The sequence below is a fragment of the Vitis vinifera genome, chromosome 14 (assembly GCF_030704535.1).
Source record: "Vitis vinifera cultivar Pinot Noir 40024 chromosome 14, ASM3070453v1".
In the NCBI taxonomy this organism is placed as follows: Eukaryota; Viridiplantae; Streptophyta; class Magnoliopsida; order Vitales; family Vitaceae; genus Vitis; species Vitis vinifera.
The window spans coordinates 16,149,190-16,173,024 of record NC_081818.1 but is presented as its reverse complement, the minus strand read 5'-3'; the positions used below and the strand labels follow the sequence as shown (position 1 = coordinate 16,173,024).

Sequence of the window (23,835 nt, the reverse complement as noted above, 5' to 3'; positions counted from 1 at the left end):
GTATAACCATTACTTGAGGGCGAAGTTGATGATCGGCGCCTCGGCTGGGGAGCTGCTGGATTTGGTGGCGCAGATGGAGGACTACGCCATCATTCCTAATACGGTGTCGTTTAATTTAGTGTTGAAGGCAATGTATCAAGCCAGAGAGACCGAGGCCGCCGAGAAGTTGTTTCAGCGGTTAGGATTCTTTTCTTCCGCTTATATTCGCAGTGTTGTTTTTATTGTTTTTCAAGAAATGTTTTAGTATTAATGTTGATTTTTGTCTATTTCTGAAAATGGAGCGTCAAAATTCTCTTTCACTTACCCCCATTTCCAGAAAATTAAGGTTGTTCCTTCTAGAAAACAAATTATCATTGAACTTTTTTTTCCTGGGAAACTGCATACACAAAATTTGAATATGATATGCTTGATTAGTGGAGAATGAAAATGAACTTGTTACCTAAGACATTTGCATGGATTTTTCCATTTTAATTTTCACGTAAAATTGTTATTAGATGCCATGGATTTGTTAAAGCTCCGTAGGTTAAGATATGGGTCAAGAATTTACAAAACCAGATAAGATTCATGCTTGGGGAGATTGGCCATAAAGAAAATTTATGAAGGTGACCGATAAAATAGTTTATTTATTAAGGCTTCATTAATGGCAAGATTTAATTATTGTTTGAGTTGAGGCTAAGATATGGGACAAGAATTTACAAAACAAGATTAGCTTCATGCTTGGGAGATTGGCCATAAAGAAATATTTATGAAGGTGGCTGATAAAATGGTTTAGAGAAACTCTCATTGGTGATAAGAAATAGGATAAGATAAGTAAACCTCTCGATTATTCCTTATAATAATCAAAGATCTCGTCATTTCTCATATCTTATGTTCAACTAATAGGATATGATAAGTGATGAGATAATTTATCCAACTTTTTTTTTAAATCTCATGAGATATATACATCCCATGGATCTGCCTATCAAAAAAAAAATATACATCCCATGGATCCTAAATTCGTTCCTCTCATCCATTTTCTTCATTTTTTTAATGGCACATTTTTATTTTTATTTTTAAAAATATCGAATACGAATATGCAATATATTTTCCTTTTTATTTTTCATTTCTTCTACAAATCAAACATGAGCATATTATAACATCTCTGATTGGATATAATGAACTAGAATATTGTTTCTATCCAATATAATATCCAAGAACATCATATTCTACATTGACAATGATCTTTAGGATATGTATATATTATCCTATCATGTCAGCCAAATGTAGTCAAAGTGTCTTGCAAAAGATGGTGAAACCTGTTTACGTTAGATGTTGGCTGTAATGGTTGGATATTATCAATGAAGTACATATTATTGACTTAGTGAGGAGCTCTCAATGGTAAAGATTCATGGAAGAGCATCAATCAAGGGTGGGATGAGTTCATGAGGTTCATTTCCTTCTCTTTGGGTGATTGGCGAAGAGTTAGGTTTTGTCATGATATATGGTGTGGGGAGTTGCTGCTGCATGTCCCCCAACCGATTTCTTCGGCGAGCGAGGGTTGTGAGCAAGTCAGAAATCAGAAAAGCCTTGCATCTATTTTATCATCATCATCATTACAAAATCCAAATGACGGTGGGTGTAAATTATTTTCTCTCACATTTTGATTTGATCATATCCATCTTGGGTCATAGGAATGAAGCATGAGGTAAGTAAATTGAAGAAACTTACAGTGAATATTTTCGAAAAGATCTCCTATTAAATGACATTTCACCTGTTTGAAAATTCTTCACTTTATAATCTGGTTGTTGGCTGTATAGTGTAGGCAATAAATGGGTATGGTGGAGACGGTGAGATGTGGGGATTAGTTAGCGCACTTATGATGAATAGGAAAGTAAATTGGGTTTCATTTTCCCCCTTTTCAGTCAGCCATGACATTGGGATGTGGTTAACCCGGCCATATGCACTCTTTAAGTTGTAGGTAGGTCGAATTCCTGCAACTGTACAAGGCATTTACACCAACTATACAAGGCATGTACACCAACTGTACAAGGGTGTACAAGGGTGTGTATCTTAAGGGATTTCGAGTGATTTTTAAGAACTTGCTCATTTACTTTTTCCAATTGTGGGGGACATTCCTCACACTTATTGGTTAACAACATACTCATTGCATGCATTTTATTTGATATCTACCATGTTAATTCATTGTTTTATCTCCCCTACATTACTTATGCGTATGAACGGAAATGAGGGTTCATTTTTTCCTCATTTTCCCTCATCCACGAGAATGGAAACATTGTTGCCCCACCCATATGCGCTTGTTCGGTCGTCCCTTTGGTGGATTGCATAACTGTACAAGCCATTTACACTAACTGTACAATCCAAATGTGCTAACTGTACAAGTGTGTACAACCCTACCTATATTGAAGGATTTCAACTTTTTTTGAAAACAATCGTTGCTCATTTCCTTCTTTTTTTTACTAGGGGAACATCCCTCACAGTCATTCCTCCTTTCCCTTCGTACACATTCAAATGCCTTGTGGTAGCACACTTATGTTGCATAGGAACCTAAATTGGGTTTCATTTTCCCATTTTTCACTCAGCCATTTCTTTGGAATGTGGTTAACCCGCCCATATGCACTCCTTCAGTTGTGTTTAAGTGGAATTGCTCCAACTGTACAAGGCCTTTACACCAAGTGTACAATGGCAATGTACTAAATGTACAAGGGTGTACAAGGGTGTGTATCTTAAGGTATTTCAAGTGATTTTGAAGAACTTAGTCATCAACATTTTCCACTCGTCGTGAACATTCCTCACACATATTGGTTGACAACATACTCCTTCCACGTATATTATTTTATTTGTACAATGTTAGTTCATTGTTTTAGCTCCCCCACATTACTTAGGCGTAGGGACCGAAATGAGGGTTAAGTTTTTCCTCCTTTTCCCTTATCCACGATAATGGAAACATTGTTGCCCCACCCATATGAACTTGTTCGGTCGTCCCTTTGGTGGATTGCATAACTATACAAGTCATTTACACTAACTGTACAATCCAAAAGTGTTAACTGTACAAGTGTGTACAACCCTACCTACATTGAAGGATTTCAACTTTTTTTGAAAAAAATTCGTTGATGGTGGTGTTTACTTATTGTTGGTAAGTGTTATGACAAACAATTTCTGTCTCCCTCTATTCGCCTTGTTATCTTGGGTAACAACACATAATTTCAATAGTCCAGTTTGTTGCCTTTATGAAAAACTCTCATTTGATGTTGATGTGAGGATAAATATCTTTGAGGTATCTAATTCAACAGCTTCATGCAAAATCAGATAGTTAATTCACATTCTATGGCTTTAGAGGTTTATTTTCTCTTAATTTTCATCCTTCCAATATTCTTAAATTATGAGTATGTTCACTTCTTTTGTTTGTAAGACGGATTTATGACTCTGCATCAATGGAAAATTATGTGCACAGTATGGAGTGACGGATAATAGGAGAACTCAAACGAGTACATGAGGGTGTCGAATTGCACCTTTTCCTTTTCATTTTTAGATGAAGCAAATAAGTGATCTTTTATCCTTGAAATAATTGTTTTCCCCTTTATGTGTGTAGGTGGGTTGATTCTTGAAGTGGGAGCTTTGTCACGATTAATACAAATACTTCAAAATAAGAGGCTTAACATCAAATGAAAGATGAGAAGAGAAAAACAAAGAAGTCTAGATGATCAAGATAGTTTATTTTATAGGAAGCCAATCTATGTTAAGAGTTGGATAATAAGATACCAACCTTCTTTTAAGTTTTTACATTGTAACTATTTTCATCAAATAGTATCATTTACGTTTCGGGACATGTAATTATGCATTTCATTCCAATTAAAATTCCAATGTATTGAACTTAAATTTTGGTTATTTCGCAGTTTGTCAGCACATGTTTCTTGTTTTTAAATTTTGTTTTTCCTCCGTTTATATTGGTTGTTGGACAAATAATGGCTCATTCTCATTTCATGTCATTCTCCAAGTTTGCTAAAGAATTTCTTTACTTGATAATTTTATTAAGTCATTAAATACATTAATCATGTTTGTTAAGATAATTTCATAGCCCATATTTTTAATATTAAATTCATTTCATTAATTATTTACTATTTATATCTCTATATCATTTTATATGTACACCTTCATATTTATTACATAATTTTTATAGTCAATATTGTGTAGTACTATATGTTTGCAAAACTTTAATTATGAATATGTAATAAAGCAGTTACTAATTAAAGAGTAATAAAGATAAATGCCAGATTCAGCCGGTACTATAGAAAGGTCGACCGGTTTCATACCCGTTTCACCAACATTATTTGTTAACTAACTATTTTAGTTCACCCGTACCCGATCGGAGCACGTTTGGCTTCTGAGAGTCCAACAGTTCACTTCAACCGGGAAGAGGATGCTTATGGATGCGTTATATTGGTTTCTGCCAGAATCGGCGAGCAGTTCGCGACTGCAAACCGATATCCAATCGCCCAGTATTTATTTCATGGATAGAGACCTGGCAGCACATACTTAGCCTCGACCGGTAGTCGACTGATCATCGTCCGGCCGTTGACCGGTCATAGACCGGTCTATGATAATCGGTCGACCAGTTGTTGCCCTTTCTGCTTGCTATGAATATCGTTGACCGGATGTCGACCGATCGATGGTAACCGGTCGACCGGATCCATCCCCGGTCGACCATCTACGGGTAGCTCATAATTAATTTAATTCCCTTGTCAATTTAATTAATTTGATTATATCTTTCCTCTTTAAGCCTTCATTTGATTTTTCCTCTTATTAGGAAATATATCAAAACTTGTTTTTAGGAAGTCAGCAACTACTTCAACCAATGGTACACATTTATTAATTTAATCCAAGTATGCCAACTCACTAATAAAAGAGTTCCAAAATATGCAAATTTGTTAATTTTTTTAATAGTTATTAATTCAAAAATTTTATCAGTTCTAAAACTATTTTGAGAACTCACATTTCATGAGAGAATGAAATATTATTTCTTATATTGGATGTTCTAAGAAAATCAACTTGTTAAACAATGCAATGAAATGACTAATATTGGTAATGTGGGATTAGAATTTTTGGTTATGAGTCATCATCCTAGTTCTAACCAAGTGATCAATTCATTCCATTTTCTTAGGCTATGTTTTGTTCTAAAAAATCTGAGTAAAAAAGTTGAGGAAAGAAAATAAAAAGAGAGGAAAAGTAGAAGATAATAAAAAAGTTAAGAAAAATAAAAAATGGATTTAAAGTCACTAAATTATTTTTATATATTACTTCAAACTTATTTAACTTATTTTAACTTTTCTACATTAAGATTAAATAAATTGAAATGCATAAATTTTTTACTAGTGAGAAATATATATATATATATATATTTTTTCTATCATATAATTAAACATGGGAAAATCATTTTTCTTACCATTTTTCTTTCATTATTGTACTATTGATATCTAAAGGGCTCTAGTAACTATACCAACATTTAACATCCTTGCCTATCCTTCAATCTCAAGATGAATGCATGATAGTAAACAAGAGTCCTTGCTTGTTATAGTTTGATAAAAATCGTGAACCAATCTTGTATAGAAGAATGAGGGTGGCATTGTAAATGACCAAAAAAACATTTTCTGTCATAATCTAATACATCATTACAATGGAGCCTTGAAAAACATGACATTATGAAACAATACATCATTACAATCGAGTATCACTGACAACAACAACCTCCTCCATACGAGCCCCAATAATAGGTAGATGCCGAATAGGAGTGTCTGGTACTTCTTCAGTGCGATGGAATGGCATGTCATATCGGGCATAGGGTGAATCATGCTCGGCCTCGGGAAAGTCATCCCCTGCATAGCCCGAGTGACCAGCAGTAGGGGAATGTACACTTCTTTCTCTTCGAGCATCCAATCTATGGATCAGACCACGCATGATGCCAAGCTGCTGCTGAATGCCCTTTTGATATGAATTTATTGCGCATTCTGCTGCATAGTACTTCTCCAAGATTTCCTGTCACATGTTAATGAATTGGCATAGGAAAATTTAATTTCAAACTAGTTAAAAGAAAATTGATTAGAAGTTATTAACAATATAGCAATGATAACCAAATTGTAATGTGATTCAGATGGATTGAATGTGTAAAGTAACAAGTAGTTTTAGCGTACATCACCTCCGTAGTGGCCATAGAAGAATGAAATGATTGTTGTAAGCTTCAACCTTGGAAGAATGGGCACCTGGAAATGGGTGTTATAGCAGTTATTGATGACCTAGAGAAACCAATAATAAAGGGAAAGGTCAATTGACTATTTCGACAATTAATCTATTTGATTAATTTGGTAATGGTGTTCCATAATCATAGTTGTAAGAAAAAAATAAATGAAATACATAACAATATGGCATTTTAGGAAAACGCTTACAGTTTGGAAGCAAACACGTGTATGATCAATTATCCAACCGGCAACCAGATAAATTACTAGATAATAACCATATGGACAACGTGTGTAACAAGTATATCTAATTGAGGACAAATTGAAAGACAATTTTTATGACGTCTTAGAAATTGATGGCACATTGAAATAGGTGCAACCAGAAGATAATGCCATAATAGGACTAATTCACAACTTGGAAATAAATATAGGGGAAGTCTCGCTTTATTGAAAAAAAAAATTTGTCACCCCAATACGTAAAATAATGTAACAGAAATTGTCATCCTTAATGAGGCTCCAAATAAGAAATGCTCGATAATGTAGACACAGAGATGGAATTAAATAACAACTAAAAAGAAACCACATTCAAAGTGCACTTTCAATTAAGTTGGTTACTGAAAGCAACTCTAAATAAGAAAATTTCCAAAATAGTGCATCGTGCCTATAAATAAGGCAATACATAAAAACGAGAATCAACAAACCCATACCATATACCATACAACAATACATAAAAATTTGAAGGAAGATTTTAGTATATTGTAGTACTTGATGCATATACAATATTTCTAACAAAACCAAGCATAGAGGTCCTCTTGCTATGAGGAGTATCCACCGAAAAACACTGAAATTGAGTCCTGATATTCAGCACTAAAATTTTAAGTTTGGGAAAACCCAGCCTCTTTCATAGTTTTACTTCCAAACACTTAAGATCATGAGGGAGGAATAATTTTGCAGCATTATCTCATCCAATGTCAAGGCAAAGGCAAATATCTTGTAAGTTCAGCAGATCAAAGTGATTGTGCCTCATCTGGAGCCCCAAGACTCGACCAACCTTCTAGTTAGGATGTCAATTAAAATGCATTTTACTCATTAATTGTGGTATTATTCAAAAAGGGGTATTTTTATGCTTCTTGAGGTGATGTCTTGCCCCTCAAACAGAATTTAAAACCCACAACACATAAATTCATTTAGCCATCAAAAGTTCTGATGAAACAAGATTCCTTTCTATATATGTAGTAAGCATGCAAGTACATATATTTATGCATATATTCAAAACGAGTATTAAAACACTTTCTTGTGCTCATGTCTCACACATGTCTTTTCCCGAAAAGAAGGTTCAAAACAGAATTTCTAAAACCACAAACCATATGTTCATTTTAGTTGTTAAAAGTTTGCAGAAACATGAGCTCTTTCCATATATGTATGTGCACAGCATGCTTAGGTAGAATATATGTGTTTATGCATATAACACCATAAACAAGGAAGGAAGCCATCAACTAGCTTACTTCTTTAACCCAAAGAGTCAATCATCAATCCTCACTGGAAAAGAAAATGAAAACAGAGAAAAATGACAACAAAAAAATCAACTAAGAAGAAAATTGTTCCTGTTTACAACATTGTAATAGTCCAAAGTTCCACTGTACATGAGCTAGGAAATTACACCACTCACAGATGTTTCAAACACCCAGATAGTTACCCAACCCAAATTCAATTCAAATGAGAGTTCTCTTGATTTTCTGAAAATTGAAAAGCAAACAAAAATACAATCAACCACCAAGCAGTTGGGAGGTGTGGATCTTGGTGGGCTGTTGGGGGTAAAATTACAGATTTACAAATCTCAACGTTAAACAAAAATCGGATATCTAATATCTATATCTATCATTATAATTTTTTTATGAAATGAAATGAAATGAAAAGAAAAGAAAAGAAAAACCCCAATCCAACCATAATGGAAATGGATGATGAACTTGAGTAATCATGCTAGAATACAGAAAGAAGAGCTGAAAACAGGAGGCAAAACACAGACCAGGTGGGGGCCAGCAGGGGTACAACTTATATTTGCCTCATCAACGTTTGGAAGCCCAAGCTTTGGGGGATGTACGTATCCGGCCATCAATGGCATGCACAAAATAGAAATAACTATCCTCGAACCTGTAACAGTAAAAGAGATATTTGACATGTCATAAAAAATGCTAAGTACAAATAAGATCCTATGATGATTTCCTTTAACAAAAACCCACAAATCAATAAAAAGTAATTCAATAACCTTGCTTTGTTGAGAGTGATACATGGCCTCTCTTCTTCCCGACAATCATCCAATTCTCAGATGCATTGACTTCGTATAATACCTCATCCTGTTGCACAAGGAAAGGGTTATGTCATCCGTCCGAAAAATGTGCACAACAGTTCCTCTTAAAGTCACATATCCCTTACAGTAAGTAATAGGATAATACCCAAACACAGTTTTAGATTTTAACAGCAAACACAAAATACCCCAACTTGAGTTACTATCTAATTTTTCTTAACATTGAACCCAGGTAAAAGAACTTCGGATATTGTGATCGGAGCATTATGACTTTCATAGATCAAGTGCTGGAGCTAGTGTTACCCTAGGAAAATAATTTCATATTGTGAATAGAGCATTAAGACTTTCATGGATCGAGTGCTGGAGCTAGTGTTAACCAATTGAAAAATAGTGCTAGAGCTAGTTTTTAACTAAAAATATAATTATCTTGATGAAAAAAATTAAATTAGGATGCCACAGACAACTTAGTTTACTTTAGCAAAGTCGGAAAAAATGTGAAACATCGGGGTATTTAAGGATACTTCACTTGAAAAGAGAATAGAAGGAGATTAATAGATAAGCCCTTTTTTTCACAAATGAAATGACTAAGGCGATGATTTACCACAACATGGCACAGACTTAGCTTGAGAGTGATCATGCTCTTAAAGTTAAACCCTAAGTACCAAAGGAACACCTGGTGTCCTAAATTAATCAATCATTTTGAGCAGTAATCTAGAATGAAAAGTTCTCTCACTTACATTGTTTTGAGAAACTGCATTCTCATCAAATTCCTTCAACCTTTCAACTCTCCATTTCATGGTTACTAGCTACCCAACTCTAAGGCCTCCTGAAGAAAGAGGAAGAAAACCAACTGCAAGGCACGGATCCATCACAGGTCTCTGTAAAACAAGAGCACTCCTGAAGATTAAATCCTGTGTAGAACCCTCAAATCCAGCAGGTTCCATAGTGACAGGCGTATGAGCTCCGATTGTTCTATTACCAGCAATTCCATATCTGATGTTCAACACACTCTCTGGTTGTGGTGTCTTGGCTTCATCCTGTGTAAAACCCAAATCTGGTGGTGATCGTCGACACCAATGGATTGACAGAGATGAAAAACTCCACCGTTTACACCTAAAATCGGATGGCCAGGAAACTCCAGATGAAGATAGGATTAGGGCATTCTTTGGGGCGGAAACGAGGGAACACTCAGGAATGTGAAAACGCCTCTCAATTTTGGGGAAAACGAAATGGAAATCCAACGTCGATTTTGTTTTTAATCGGATGGTCGGCAAACACCAGATGAAGAGAAGATTAGGGCATTCTTTGGGCGAAAACGAGGGAAACACACAGGAATGTGAAAACGCCTCTCAATTTTGGGGAAAACGAATTGCAAATCCAACATGGATTTTGTTTTTTCTTTTACATTAGCCAGCAAAGGGCATTTTCGGCATATTATAAATTGTATAGCCTTCTTATCAATTTTGAGACTTTGTCTGGGTGTTGGGCTTAATTCTGTAACATATATGGACCATTTGTTAATTTTTGGGCCTAGTTGGGCCCAAAACACAATTCTCCCATATATATATATATATATATATATAATTGTAGACCCCCTCGGATGGAGGGAATTTTTTATTTTTTTTTCCTTCTTTCTTTTTCCTTTCTTCTTCTTACCACCTCAAGAATGAGCTGTATTAGGCAGCTAGATGGGACGGGAAGTGGGATGTTTTTGGGCAACCAGATAGGACAGAAAGAAAAGGGAGCAGAGAGCTAGTTGAAGTTATAGGGAGAAGGACGACTGGAGTAGGGGGCGTGCAGCAACATGGCATGAAAAAGAAAGAGTGGGCAAGAGAAAAAGGGGGCAAAAGCAAAGGGGCATTTTTCTAGGAGGAAAATCTGGAGAGTGGGTGTTGGGTTTATGTGGCAATTGAGGGATTTTAGAAAGGAGGAAAAAAAAGAAGAGAAATGAGCTAAAATTTGAGAGTGGCGTCTAAAAACAGAGCAAGAGGCATAGCTGAACAAAAAGGAAAAAAAAAAGGTAGAGAGGATTGTCGGGAGAGAGAAACGTAGTTGAGGGAACCGAGAGAAGCTGAACAAAAAGAGACTAAAGAGTGTGGTCAACACCCTGGTCTGGTGCCAATCTCGATTTTTCTCTCCAAATCTCGCCAACAGCGATCTCTCATAATCCCTGGTCAATCAATCTCATTTTTTTGTAGGGTTTTCGAAATTAGGCATCAACATGTTGAGTTTTTTTTTTTTTTTTTTGGTATTGATTATTGAAGAAATTGGGGATCTTTATTTGATTGTCGTCAAAGTTTAGAAAAGAAAGAGAAATTTTCTTTGGAATATTGCAATGGTTCTCAAGAGTATTTAGGTTGATGATGAGGTTTTTAGTGGCTCCAAAATTTCTACAGCTTAGTTGTTAATTTGGAGACACATTTGTTGTGTTATTGTAGCAATGGAATGTTCTGATCTTATAGGGGTTAGTGTTCATGGCGACCTTGGTATGCCAACTCCACCCAGTTCAAAAGCTCCCCTCCAAAACTGCTCAAAATGAGAAATGCCACCCATCCCATGAACCCAAGAACGCCCAACTTCGCCTTTGTAAAAAAAAAAACAGAAGGGCGGAAAAGGTTCAATTACATGATTAATAGTGGGTTTAATCTAGATGAGTATTTGAGGAACATGTTTTTTTTTTTTTTATGCATGTAAAATATGGGATGATGACTGATGCACATATATTGTTTGATGAAATGTCGGAGAAGACTAAAGTAGGATGGAATTCCATCATTATGGGTTATGCACTTCATGGTTGTAACAGGAAGCATTGAGTGTGCATTATGGAATGGGGGAACCACACATGGGCACTCTCCTATGTTCATTTCCAAAGCCCACTTGCTTCTCGTATTCATTCATTTTCATGCCTGCTTCCAAAAATGGATTTTTAAAATTTGTGTTTTCAAATGATTTTTTTTAATTCTTCAATCTTTCTTTCTTTCTTTATTTTTAAAATAAATCCAATTTTTAATAAATCATTTGCCACCATGTGCAGCCTTTGTTGAGGTCAAGGCTATCGTGTTTTCTTGAAATGCATGCCAACCCCAGTGTTTGACCCTCTTAATTCTTCATATTTTAACGTTAAAAATTAAATTTTTATAAAAAATTCCAATCCCAAATAATTTTCCAAAATTCCTATTTTCATAATTTCCATTTTAAAATTTAATTTTCAAAACCTCAATTCTCAAATAAATTTTAAAATTCTAATTTCTTGTAAATTTAATTTTTAATTTCCAAAATTCCAATTTTCACATTTACTTATTTAATCATTATTATTTTCGTTATTATCATTATTATTTTTATTAATTTATTTACTTTTAGATTTCCATCTTTAAATAATTCTTCAAAATTTCGATTTCCAAATTTAATTTTCAATTTCCAAAATTCCAATTTTCACATTTACTTATTTAATCATTATTATTTCCATTATTATCATTATTATTTTTATTAATTTATTTACTTTTGAAATTCCATCTTTAAATAATTCTTCAAAATTTTGATTACCAAATTTAATTTCCAATTTTCACATTTACTTATTTAATCATTATTATTTTCGTTATTATCATTATTATTTTTATTAATTTATTTACTTTTAAAATTCCATCTTTAAATAATTCTTCAAATTTTTTATTTCCAAATTTAATTTCCAATTTCCAAAATTCCAATTTTCACACTTGTATTATTATTATTACTATTATTATTATTATTATTATTATTATTATTATTATTATTATTATTATTATTTAAATGTCATATTCAAATGATTTCCAAGATTGCAATTTCCATAATTTAATTTTCAAAAATCCGATTTCTTACAAAATCGGTTTTCAAAACTTCAATTCCTTCTTTTAATCTTCAAAATTCCAATTTTCAAAATCTCGATTTCTTTCAAATTTAATTTCCAAAACTCCATTTCTCAAATGATTTTTAAAATTCCAATTTCTTTCAAATTTAATTCCCGAAATTCCAATTCTTGAATTTAATTTTCAAAATGCCAATTTTCGAATAATTTCCGAGCTTTCAATTTTTGAATAAATTTTGAAACTTTAGTTTTCTTTCAAATAATTTTAATTTTCCTCCAATTTTTCAATATTTCTTTAATTCTACCACTTTTCATCATTCATTAGGGTTTTAAGTCGCTAAAAATCCCGTTTTTAAATAAACTTGCTAACTTTCCTTTTAGGTAAGCACTTTTCTCAAATTTCCTTTAATTTTAAAATAATTTTTCTTTTTCCTTGATTTTTAATAAGCACAAATGAATTTTCGTAACTCCAGAAACAATGGAATCCATGAGATTAATTCGTGCGAAATCAATTGGGCTTTGGTGGGGGCCTTACATATGAGTTTTCTCTTCTGATTGATAATTGTTATGCTTAATGAGTATCGCTCGATCTTTGCCTTGCTCTTTGATATGCATGTGATGATTTTATACTTAAGCTAACCCTGTTTCCATGATAGCGCTCTACTAATTGCTGCAAAGGTACAATCTCATTCCTCACTTCGCTTATTCTTATGCATGATTCGCTTTATTATTTGATTATTTCATTTTGGTATCCATAATTAATTAATTAATTGCTACAATTCCCTTTATTTGTTTAGTAGAGACCATATATATATGGGTGGGCTTAGAGGGGTGCTACGGCTCACCACCGTACCTTCCCAATAGGTAACCTGACCCCCGGACCTAGACTCTGTTTTTCACAGACCTATTTTTCCTTTAGGAATCACGCTTAAGGTTTTTCTTTCTTATTTTGTTTTTCCCTTAAAAAATAAAACAAAAATAAGTGGAGATTCCAAGTCTTTTTAAAAAAAAAATCATATTTTTCACCAAACAAAAAAAAAAATGAGTTTCGCCATCGAGTGGAAGTGCATGCACAAAATGTGGGGTCCACAAAATGGCGACTCCACTAGGGATGTTTTGAGGGTCAAACTAGAACATAAGTTGAGGCAAATGTGTCGCTTGATTAGTCGGTTAATGGATACCTTCTCTTTGTGCTTTTCTATGATTGGGTGTTCATAGCACATTAAGAGTTTTGATATGACGATTTTCCATGCCTAATTGCTATATCCATTTGGGACATTGGCATGCTGATGATATTGATTGATTATCTTGCTTGTTTTAGTGTATTGAATATGTTCTTTCCATGATTATCCTGCTCACTTTGACATGTGTGTTCACTTTGTTGTATATCCTATTTGTCTTAGTGTTGATTTTCTTGCTTGTATATTATCTTGATCATCTTGGAGAATGTTATCCTTGCTATATATCCATCTCGATTATCATACTTCCTGCTTAGCTTGTGTGTAGATTTGGATAATATATACATGTGTTTTGCATGACTGGCTGTTGCATGACTTTTCTCTTTCCGTGTGATTGCATGAGTTGCTTGTTTCTGTGGGACACACACTTATCCTCTTATCTCCAAGTTTCTAGTCTTGGTCAAACTAGTTTCCCTTGATCTCATATTTGATATGAGACTTGCTGCTTTATTTGCTCTTCAACCGAGCTAGTGATTAAGAGTATAGTCTAGCGATGGGCTATATCTATGTTTAGAAGCATTTTGGAGGTGGTCAACACATTGATGCTGATTGGAGTCCAACCTTTGAAGACTTGTATAGCTTAGAGCTAGATTTTATGGATATTTATGTGATCAGTTGTTTCTTTTTTCTGCTTTAGCTTCATAAGATTTTTAGATGCACCTACACCACTCACTGTGCACTTTAGTCGACTATTGAGTGCTGAGAATTGTGAAAGCTTTCACCATAGGAAACCCCTTGGGATGTCGAGGTAGTGCATGTGTGGAGGTGATGACCACCTTGCATGGAAGTGCCCCATTTCTTCGGAGGCGTGAAGAGGGTTGTGTACCATCAAATGGTACAATCGCTTCTGCTAAGGATCCTTTAAAGTCCACCTCTCTTCTTTTTAGAGCCAACTTAACCTTATAGGTTGAGCCTTAGATCCTTCAATCAGGATTTCATTTCCTACACATGGGTGCATCTGTGGGCCTTTAGAGTCAAGTCAATAGTGATAGGTTTAGTTACCCTTATAGTAGTCTCTTATATATTTGCTCAGAATTGGATATCAGTTTGATTACTTCTAGGTTACCTTTCAGCATATTTGATAGACATTCCTTGTAGAGTTTCCCTTAAACCGTATCTTATCTAGTATTTCCACTATTGTAGGAGTTTTGACACGTTCGGTCTGGATTCAGCTTCTTAGATTAGAGTTAGAGGTAGATTGATCAGAGTATCAGACCAGTCATACCAAATATTAGATTAGAGGGATATGGATTCGCAGGTGGTTACAGTCGATAAGTTTGCCTCAACCATGGCTTCAATTCAGGAAGCTATAGCTAGCCTTGGCCAGATGATAGATGGGCAGTAAGCCTAATATGTCCTACCTTAGGATGTCACACAATATGATCCTATAGTACCACCACCCCTTCCACCTAGTCAGTTAGCACCATAAGTTATACCTTTCACTGTGCATAGTTAGACCAAGGTTGCCCTGCCTCTTGTCACCGTGCCTACCCCGACCTCAAATAACCCACATGCACGTATGGATAGACTTGAGTAGAGGTTGAGGCATATGAGGGCTTCAGACGAAGCTATTCCTTGAGAGGATTTTGATGGAGCACCAATGACCAGTTTCTTGGCCAAGTTTAGGATGCCTGAGATTGAGAGATACAAAAGCATTGGTTGTCCTCACATCCATTTGAGGCTTTATAGTACTATTATGAGGGCTCATGGATTGGATGAGGCCCAAATGGTTATGTTTTTCCCTATGTCCCTGAGTGGTGTGGCATAGCGTTGGTTTGCTTCATTGGATGTATCACACTACCAGACTTAGGATGATTTGGCCCAAGAGTTTTTGAGACAGTTTGCATTTAACACTATCATTGATGTTTCGAGGAGAGGGTTGGATGCTTTGAGGCAGAGGCCAGAGGCCAGAAGAGTCGATCACCTCATTTATTTCCCGTTGGAGGGAGAAAATCTCACAGGTTATTGATAGGTCATCTGAGATGGATCAAATTAGTATGATCATGAAGAGCTTACAACCTCGATTTTCTAGCCACTTGATGGGATTCCCTCATATGGATTTTGGATCTTTGGTATAGGCCTTATACGATATAGATGAGGGCATAGCTAGAGGATTATGGTCCGAGTCTTCCCCTACTGACTTTAAGGATAAGAGACTTTTAGGATGACAAAGACCAGGAGATGTGGGTGCTATCAATTCAGCAGGGTTGAGGCCTCCTAGACGCTATCTGACAGTTGGGCAAACTTCTGGATTCCACTACCCACCACCACCTCTTGTGCAGTATAGGCCATGAGCACCTCCTCAGTCGCATGATTAGGTTTACTTGTCTCCCACATTAGCACTGCCTTATTATGCCGCACAAGGCATAGAGAGACCTTTAGCTTCCTATCCTACTCCAGTACAGCCATGCTACGCAACACAGTTTGCGGTGAGACCCTCAGCTTCCTATCCCAGACCTAGAGCTCCACAAACTTCTACTCTTTTTGCTTTGAGGACGCAGAGACAATTTTCACAGTTGGGTATGTCGTTGAGTCAGGCTCTTCGAAAGCTCACAGAGGCTGGGTTATTGACAACTCTCACTCCTAGGCCATTGCCTTAGCCCGTCCCGCCACAATTCAGGATGGATTTACATTGTGCATACCATTAGGGGCCAAGGCATGAGACTGGCCGTTGTACTGCTCTGAGGCACGCCATCCAGGATTTGATTGATTAAGGTGTGGTTCACTTGGTTCATCCGAGTGCAACCACTAACCCATTACCGACCCATACTACACACGAGGTTCCCCTTCCAGCCGATGGCATACATTCCATTGACTTTTCCAAGCTTGATGATTGCATTCACATGCTGAGTTGGGATGATTATGAGCCAAAGGCCATAGTGGTAGATGAGAGCTATGAGGTTGATGGAGTGATCTCAGACGCAAAGGCATCTATGCCATTTAGACTGGTCCTTGACACGCCACCATTGCAATCGACCACGGTTGGGTCGTTGATCCACCAATACTATAACATTTAGTCTCTGTTTATATTTGAGTCGAGATCTTGATGAGATGGTTGCACAGGATGTTCAGTATGTCATCCGTGGAGGGAGAGTTGTACGACAACAACCTTCCACAGTTGCTAGACCTTTAAAGAGCGATGCCACTGGAGAGGAGACCAGATGAGAGGACAACGAGATTTTGAGACAGCTCTAGAGCACTCAGGCCCGCATCTCCATTTGGAGTCTTTTGCCATCATCTACCTCCCACCGGGAGGCACTGGTCAGAGCATTAAGTCAAATATGAGTTTAGACATCCACCTCTCTTGAGGGATTGATCCATATGTTGACAGTTGATAGGGCCACATGCATTGTTTTCTCTGCTGATGGTCTACCCCCTAGAGGTTCTGACCATACTCTACCTCTCTACATTTTTGTTGGTTGTTTTGGGCATCTAGTTCCATCCATTCTTCAAATTTTGAGCCATCTTCCCCGACGGTTTGAGATAGTACACATAGAGAGGTTTTGGGTATGTTGACATTGGACTTGCAGATAGGCCCGGTCACATTTTCTACTTTATTTCAAGTTTTGAGGATTCCTATGTCCTTTAACCTATTATTGGGTTGGCTTTGGATCCATAGAGTCGGAGTTATACCATTTTCCTTTCATCAGAAGGTGAAGTTCATACATGAGGGAAGAGTCATGACTATACAGTCTACTAGAGACTCTTATTCTACTTCTGAGCCAGTATTGGAGATTAGTCTTGGTGACGACGACCTATTTCTAACTAGGTTCACCTTTGACGAGATACAGACTATGGAGGTTGAGTAGTTCTATAAAGATCACGTGGTGTCTCCCTTTGATGAGCATGGTAGTACAATGGTTTTGGACATGATGAGGTCTATGTCTTTCTTACCTAGCTTGGGTCTAGGATGTCCTCAACATGGCTCTGCAAAGTTTATTGCCACAGTTGATCATGATAGTCCTTTTGGGCTTGGTTTCATCCCTACTGAGGTCGATTATCGATATATGGCATGATTACGCAAGGAGAGAGTGAGGGCTCGATTAACTCACACACCCTTTGAATATCTTGTTTGCCCATACATTGTGAGCATAGCTTACTACTTTTGGGAGGGCGTTGGAGCTACAGGTGTCTTTAGATGAGATCATTGGGGGATTCAACACTGCTTAGGAGGCTGAGCTCCAGTGTCTTATCCATCAGCTGCGGTTGAGTGATGAAGTTCCTGGCACTTCGGCGTCTGCATTGGTCGCCCCACCATCTCTAAATCGTATGAGCCTTATGACACTCTATTTCCCGGATGAGATCGATGAGCACATGACATTTGTCGAGATTGGAGACATAGTGGATGGAGTTGTTCCGCACGACAAGTACCTTGATGAGATGCTCACGATGAGTATGAGCCAAATTGATGAGATAGTTCAGCCTGAGCTTGCTTCACCATTCAATCTATTTGGGGTGTCCCCCATCGAGGTTCCCGAGGAGATCCAGACTACTCCAGCTTCAGGGTTTTCCCCAGGAGATCCAAACTGCTCCAGCTTTAGGGTTTCTAAATGATGTTATAGTTGTTGATGATTTGTTTGATGGCCCAATTGAGGGAGCATCCGACTTTGTGGACTCATCTCTTTCATTGGATGTTTTATCGGGATTTGTTTCCCATTCTGACAATGTTCATGACTCTTTGTTTATGGATTTGAGCATTTTTAAGTATCTATCTGTCTCTTATGATATCACTTTATCTGCAACCTCTTCACCCATATCACAGATATTCAATATAGATGATGAGATTGCACAACACGATTCAAATGATGACTCTTCTTCTGCTTCTGATATGAGTCCTAGTGATTAGAGAGTTTCACCTGCCATAGAAGACACTGAGATTGTTGATTTTGGCACAGTAGACCAGCCTAGGGAGTTGAGGATTGGATTGGATTTGTCTATAGCTCGCCTAGTTACTCATATCATATTTGGACATTTTCGTATGGTCTTATGAGGACATGCCAGGCCTTGATCCATCCATAGTCCAACATCGTTTACCACTTCTACCCCATGCCAGACCGGTTAAGCAAAAGTTGAGACTATTGCAACCTCGCTAGAGCTTGCAAGTGAAGGAGGAGATTCAGAAGCAGCTTAATGTAGGATTTTTATCAATGGTCGAGTATCTGAGTGGCTGGCCAATGTTGTCCCTGTTCCTAAAAAGGACGACAAAGTGAGAGTTTGTGCTGATTTTCAAGATCTCAACAAGACCAGTCCTAAGGATGATTTTCCCCTCCCACACATTGACACGCTAGTTGACAGTACGACATGTCACTCAATGTTGTCCTTTATGGACGGATTTTCTAGGTACAATCAGATCCTGATGGCTCTAGAGGACATGGAGAAGACGTCCTTCATTACTGAGTGGAGTACTTACTGTTACCGAGTCATGCCATTTGGGTTGAAGAATGCATGAGCTACCTATTAGAGAGCAGCGACTACCCTCTTCCATGACATAATGCATCGGGATGTCGAGGTTTATGTAGACAACATGATAGTGAAATCTCGAGATAGAGTAGATCATCTAGCAGCCTTGGAGAGATTCTTTGAGAGGATCTGACAGTTCAGATTGAGATTGAATTCTAAGAAGTGCACTTTTAGAGAGACTTTTGGGAAGCTACTAGGATACATGGTCAGTGAGAGAGGCATAGAGGCGGATCCAGATAAGATCAGAGTCATCCTTGATATGCTTGCACCGAGGACCGAGAGAGAAATCAGAGGCTTCTTAGGTAGACTTCAATACATCAGCAAATTTATTGCTAGATTGACAGACATCTGTGAGCCCATTTTTCGAATCTTGAGAAAGAGTCAACCTACTGTTTGGAATGATCAGTGCCAACTCGCATTTGAGAGGATTAGGGAGTACTTGTTGTCACCTCTAGTCTTGGCACCTCCTACACCAGGTCGTCTCTTACTCCTATACCTGTTAATCTTAGATGTAGCTTTCGGTTGCATGTTGGCTCAGCTCGATGATTCGGGAAATGAGTGAGCCATTTATTATTTGAGTAAGAGGATGTTAGATTATGAGACGAGATATGTCATGATTGAGCGCTACTACTTGGCATTGGTTTAGGCTACTCGGAGATTCTTGGCACTTGATAACCCATCTAGATCCTCTGAGATATTTGTTTGACAAACCCGCTTTGGTCAATCACCTCATGAGATGGTTAGTACTTCTGACTAAGTTTGACATCCATTATGTCACTCAAAAGTCTATCAGATGGAGCATTGTTGTAGATCACTTATCCTAATTGTCAGTTTTTGATGGTAGAGCTATAGATGATGATTTCCCAGATGAGGATGTTGCTGCTGTGACTAGTCTATCAGGTTGGCAAATGTACTTTGATGGTGTGGCCAACCATTTTGGATACGAGATAGGTGTCTTGTTGATATCCCCTCATGGTGACCACATTCCTAGATCTGTTCGTTTGGCATTCTCCGATTGACATCCTGCCACGAACAATATTATTGAGTATGAGACTTGCATCTTAGGACTAGAGACAGCTCTCGACCTCAGGATTAGACAGATGGAAGTGTTTGGCGACTCCAATCTGGTATTGAGACAAATTCAGGGCGAATGGAAGACTAGAGATGTGAAGCTTAGGCCTTACCATGCATACTTGGAGCTACTGGTTGGGAGATTTGATGATTTGAGATATACACATCTGCCTAAAGCGTAGAACTAGTTTGTCGATGCCTTAACTACTCTAGCTTCCATGATTGATATTCCTACTAATACCATTGTTCACCCCTTACTGATTGAGTCGAGATCTGTTCCTACCTTTTGTTGCTTGATCGATGAGGCAGAGTTTGATGATGGCTTGCCTTAGTACCATGACATATACCAATTTTTGACACTTGGTGCATATCCTGAGGCTGTCACGGCCAAGGATAAGAGAGCATTGAGACAGTTGGCCACCTGATTTGTGATTTGTGGCGAGACATTATATAGACGATCAACTGATGGGATGTTATTATTGTGTCTAGATTGCGCCTCTGTCGATCGAGTGATGAGAGAGGTTCATACGGGAGTTTGTGGACCACACATGGGAGGACATATGTTAGCCCGTAAGATCATGAGGACTGGTTATTTCTTATTAACCATGGAGACAGATTATTGCCAGTTTGTTCAAAGATGTCCAGAGTGTTAGATTCATGGGGACCTTATTCACGTATCCTCTTCAGAGTTACATGCATTGACTTCGCCATGGCCATTTTCAATATGGGGTATAGATATTATTGGGAAGATTTCGTCGAAGTCTTCCAGTGGTCATGAGTTCATCTTGATCGCCATTGACTATTTCACCAAGTGGGTGGAGGCTACCTCATATACGAGATTGACGTTAGTTGGGGTTGCTAGTTTCATCATCAGATCACACATTATTGACCGCTATGGAGCCCCTCATGAGTTGATTTTAGATAGGGGAGTACAATTCAAAGCAGATGTTGATACTTTATTACAGAGATACGGGATCCATCATCATAGATCGTCTACATACAGGCCATAGACTAACGGAGCGGTAGAGGCTGCGAATAAGAAAATTAAGAGGATCTTGCGGAGGATGATTGAGACTTCTCGGGATTGGTCAGAGAAGCTTCCATTTGCATTGTGGGCTTGTCGGACTTTCTTTTGCACCTCTATAGGGGTTATACCTTACTCCTTGGTGTATGGTATGGAGACAGTGCTACCAGTTGAGATAGAGATGGGTTCATTGAGGGTAGCATTAGAGCAACAAATTTCGGAGGCAAATTGGGCCCAAGCTCGATTAAACCAACTCAATCTTCTAAATGAGAGGAGATTGAGGGCAACGGACCATGTTCATGCCTATTAAAGGAACATGGCTTAAGCATTCAAAAAGCGGGTCAAGCCTAGACCGCTATAAAGAGGTGACTTGGTTCTGAATGTCATCAAGGGATTGATCAAAGATCCCCGAAGGAAGTTCAAACCCAATTGGAGCGGACCTTCTTTCATTAGGGAGCTAACCCCAGATGGCGCTGCATGGTTGCTAGATCTAGATGGAAATCGATTCTCGAAGCCGACTAATGTAGATCAACTGAAGAAGTATTATGTTTGAGACCATGGTCATAGGATGGGTGGCCATCATTTCAGTTAACCATATACATTGTTGTTCCCTTTTGACATATAGACCATTGCTAGCCCATTGAGCCTCACATGTGCATCATAGTTTTTCTTTCTTATTACATTGCTTACACTTCTACACCGGGATAGGGGCCCTTTAGTGTATGTATGCTTCATTCAGGAGTTTCTTGAGCCTTGGGCCTACGAGCACATCATTCTCTCATTATTTTTCCTACCATCGCACTACTGCATTCATTTATATCTCATTGGTTGTGTTATTCATCTCTTCTTCTTTATTCTATCTACTACTAATTTTGCTTCATATTCTCTTCACCCTAAGTGGTGATCCTTTTCAGTTCATTACATGGAAGATAGTCACATCATTTCCACTATCTATCATACGAACATTGATTTAGAGATCCTTAGTTTGAGAAGGTCATCTTGTCAGAGAGAGTTTTTGTTACCTTTGGTGTTCATTTGTTTATGTTCAGGATATGTGCATTTGTATATATGTAAAAAAAATGAAAAGAAAAGAAAAATAAGTGCATATGTGCATAGTATTCTCCATCATTGAGCGTGTATATTGATATCTGAAGGTCATTTTATCGAGTATGTTTTTTGTTGAGAGTTTGTATGTGAGCTTTCTAAGATCCTATTTTCTTTGTATTCACTTTGTCATATTTCTTTGAGAATGAGATGAGTGACCTTCTCCTAGGGACTCTGGGTCATTGTCCTTTCCATCATTATATTCATTATTGATGTGACTTTACTCCATGTTTGACTTGAGTTGATCGTCACTTTTCTTCGTATATTCATTGTTTCGTTATCATCCTTGTCATTGCTTGTGATTCATCCCATACGCTCCCCCCCCCCCTGTTCTTTTCTTACACTAACATATACCAGGTTTGATATTTTCCTTGCATTATTCTTGCATATCTCGTTATCAGTTTGATTTGCTTCATTGTCTCATTATTGATATTATATTCGCATTGAGCACCTTCAAGTCCATGACTCGCGAGCTTTTCTATACATGTTGCATTTTATACATGAGGGCATGGGTTTCTGATCATTGGGTATTTGGGCCTAGTTTCCCTTCATTTCTATTACCTTATCACCCTAGCTTACGTTACGTCCCGTGTCTTAAGACCACCCTGAGGTCATGGGATCAGATGTCGTCTTCGACAGCCCCTATTCGGACAGGTGTCTGAGATTTGGTTGATATTTAGATATCATCATGCTTCTTCTTTTGGGAGACGCCTCTTTGACGTTTGGACTTGATTCAATTGTGGATATGGATGACTGGGATTGCACACTTGGTGATAGATGATTTGGTGTCATCTGATTTTCGATCTACCATACATCTGATGCCATACTGGGGCATATTTCCATTTTGATCGAGATTTACATATCTTCATGGAGTTACATGCTTATCCCACTTATGAGATACACGCTGAGATGATGACCCATTTGTTATCTTATCATGATCTCTCAGGATAGCCTCTTTTAAGTCATTCAGTTAGACCCGCATTTTTTGGCATTTGGATGTCATCATGCTTTTCCTCCTGAGGTACGCTTATTTGATCTGTTGATCCGATTTAGCTGCAGACATGGATGGCTAGGATTACACACTTGGTGATGGATGATTTGGTGCCATCTGATTTTTTATCTACCATACATTTGATGCCATATTGGGGTATATTTCTGTTTCGATTGAGATTTACAGATCTTCATGGAGTTGTGTGCTCATCCCCACTTATGAGATACACGTTAAGACGATGGCATATTTGTTATCTTATCATGATCCCCCAATGGAACTCTCTTGAGCCATTCAGTCAGGCTTGCATTTTTTGGCATTTGGATGTCGTCATACTTTCTCTTCTGGGGTACGCCTTTTTGATTTGTAAGTCTGATTCAATTATGGACGTGGATGAATAAGATTACACATTCGATGATGGATGATTTGATATCATCTGATTTTCCGACCTATCACACATCCGATGCCATACTGGGGCATATTTCCTATTCGATTAAGATTTGTAGATCTTCATTGATTTGCATGATCATCCCCAGTTACAAGATGTACGTCAGGCTGATGACTCGATTTCATTTTG

General features: G+C 37.5%; 1 protein-coding gene across 1 annotated transcript; it reads right to left on the bottom strand.

Annotated features, from left to right (window-relative positions):
• Positions 1-7,933: 7,933 nt before the first annotated feature.
• LOC104881543 (trafficking protein particle complex II-specific subunit 130 homolog) lies at positions 7,934-9,550 on the bottom strand. The gene is made up of 3 exons (XM_059742571.1): positions 9,270-9,550; positions 8,494-8,581; positions 7,934-8,378 (listed from the first exon to the last, which is right to left on the bottom strand). The coding sequence occupies exons 1-3, from the start codon at positions 9,327-9,329 to the stop codon at positions 8,203-8,205; spliced, it is 324 nt and encodes a 107-aa protein (XP_059598554.1). The 5' UTR covers positions 9,330-9,550; the 3' UTR covers positions 7,934-8,202.
• Positions 9,551-23,835: the final 14,285 nt, after the last annotated feature.

Coding starts and splice junctions, on each gene's coding strand:
- LOC104881543 (XM_059742571.1), bottom strand. CDS start 9,329: ATGAAATGGAGAGTTGAAAGGTTGAAGGAATTTGATGAGAATGCAGTT. Junction 8,582..9,269: donor ATGCAGTTTCTCAAAACAAT/GTAAGTGAGAGA, acceptor CTTGTGCAACAG/GATGAGGTATTATACGAAGT. Junction 8,379..8,493: donor ATCACTCTCAACAAAGCAAG/GTTATTGAATTA, acceptor TTACTGTTACAG/GTTCGAGGATAGTTATTTCT.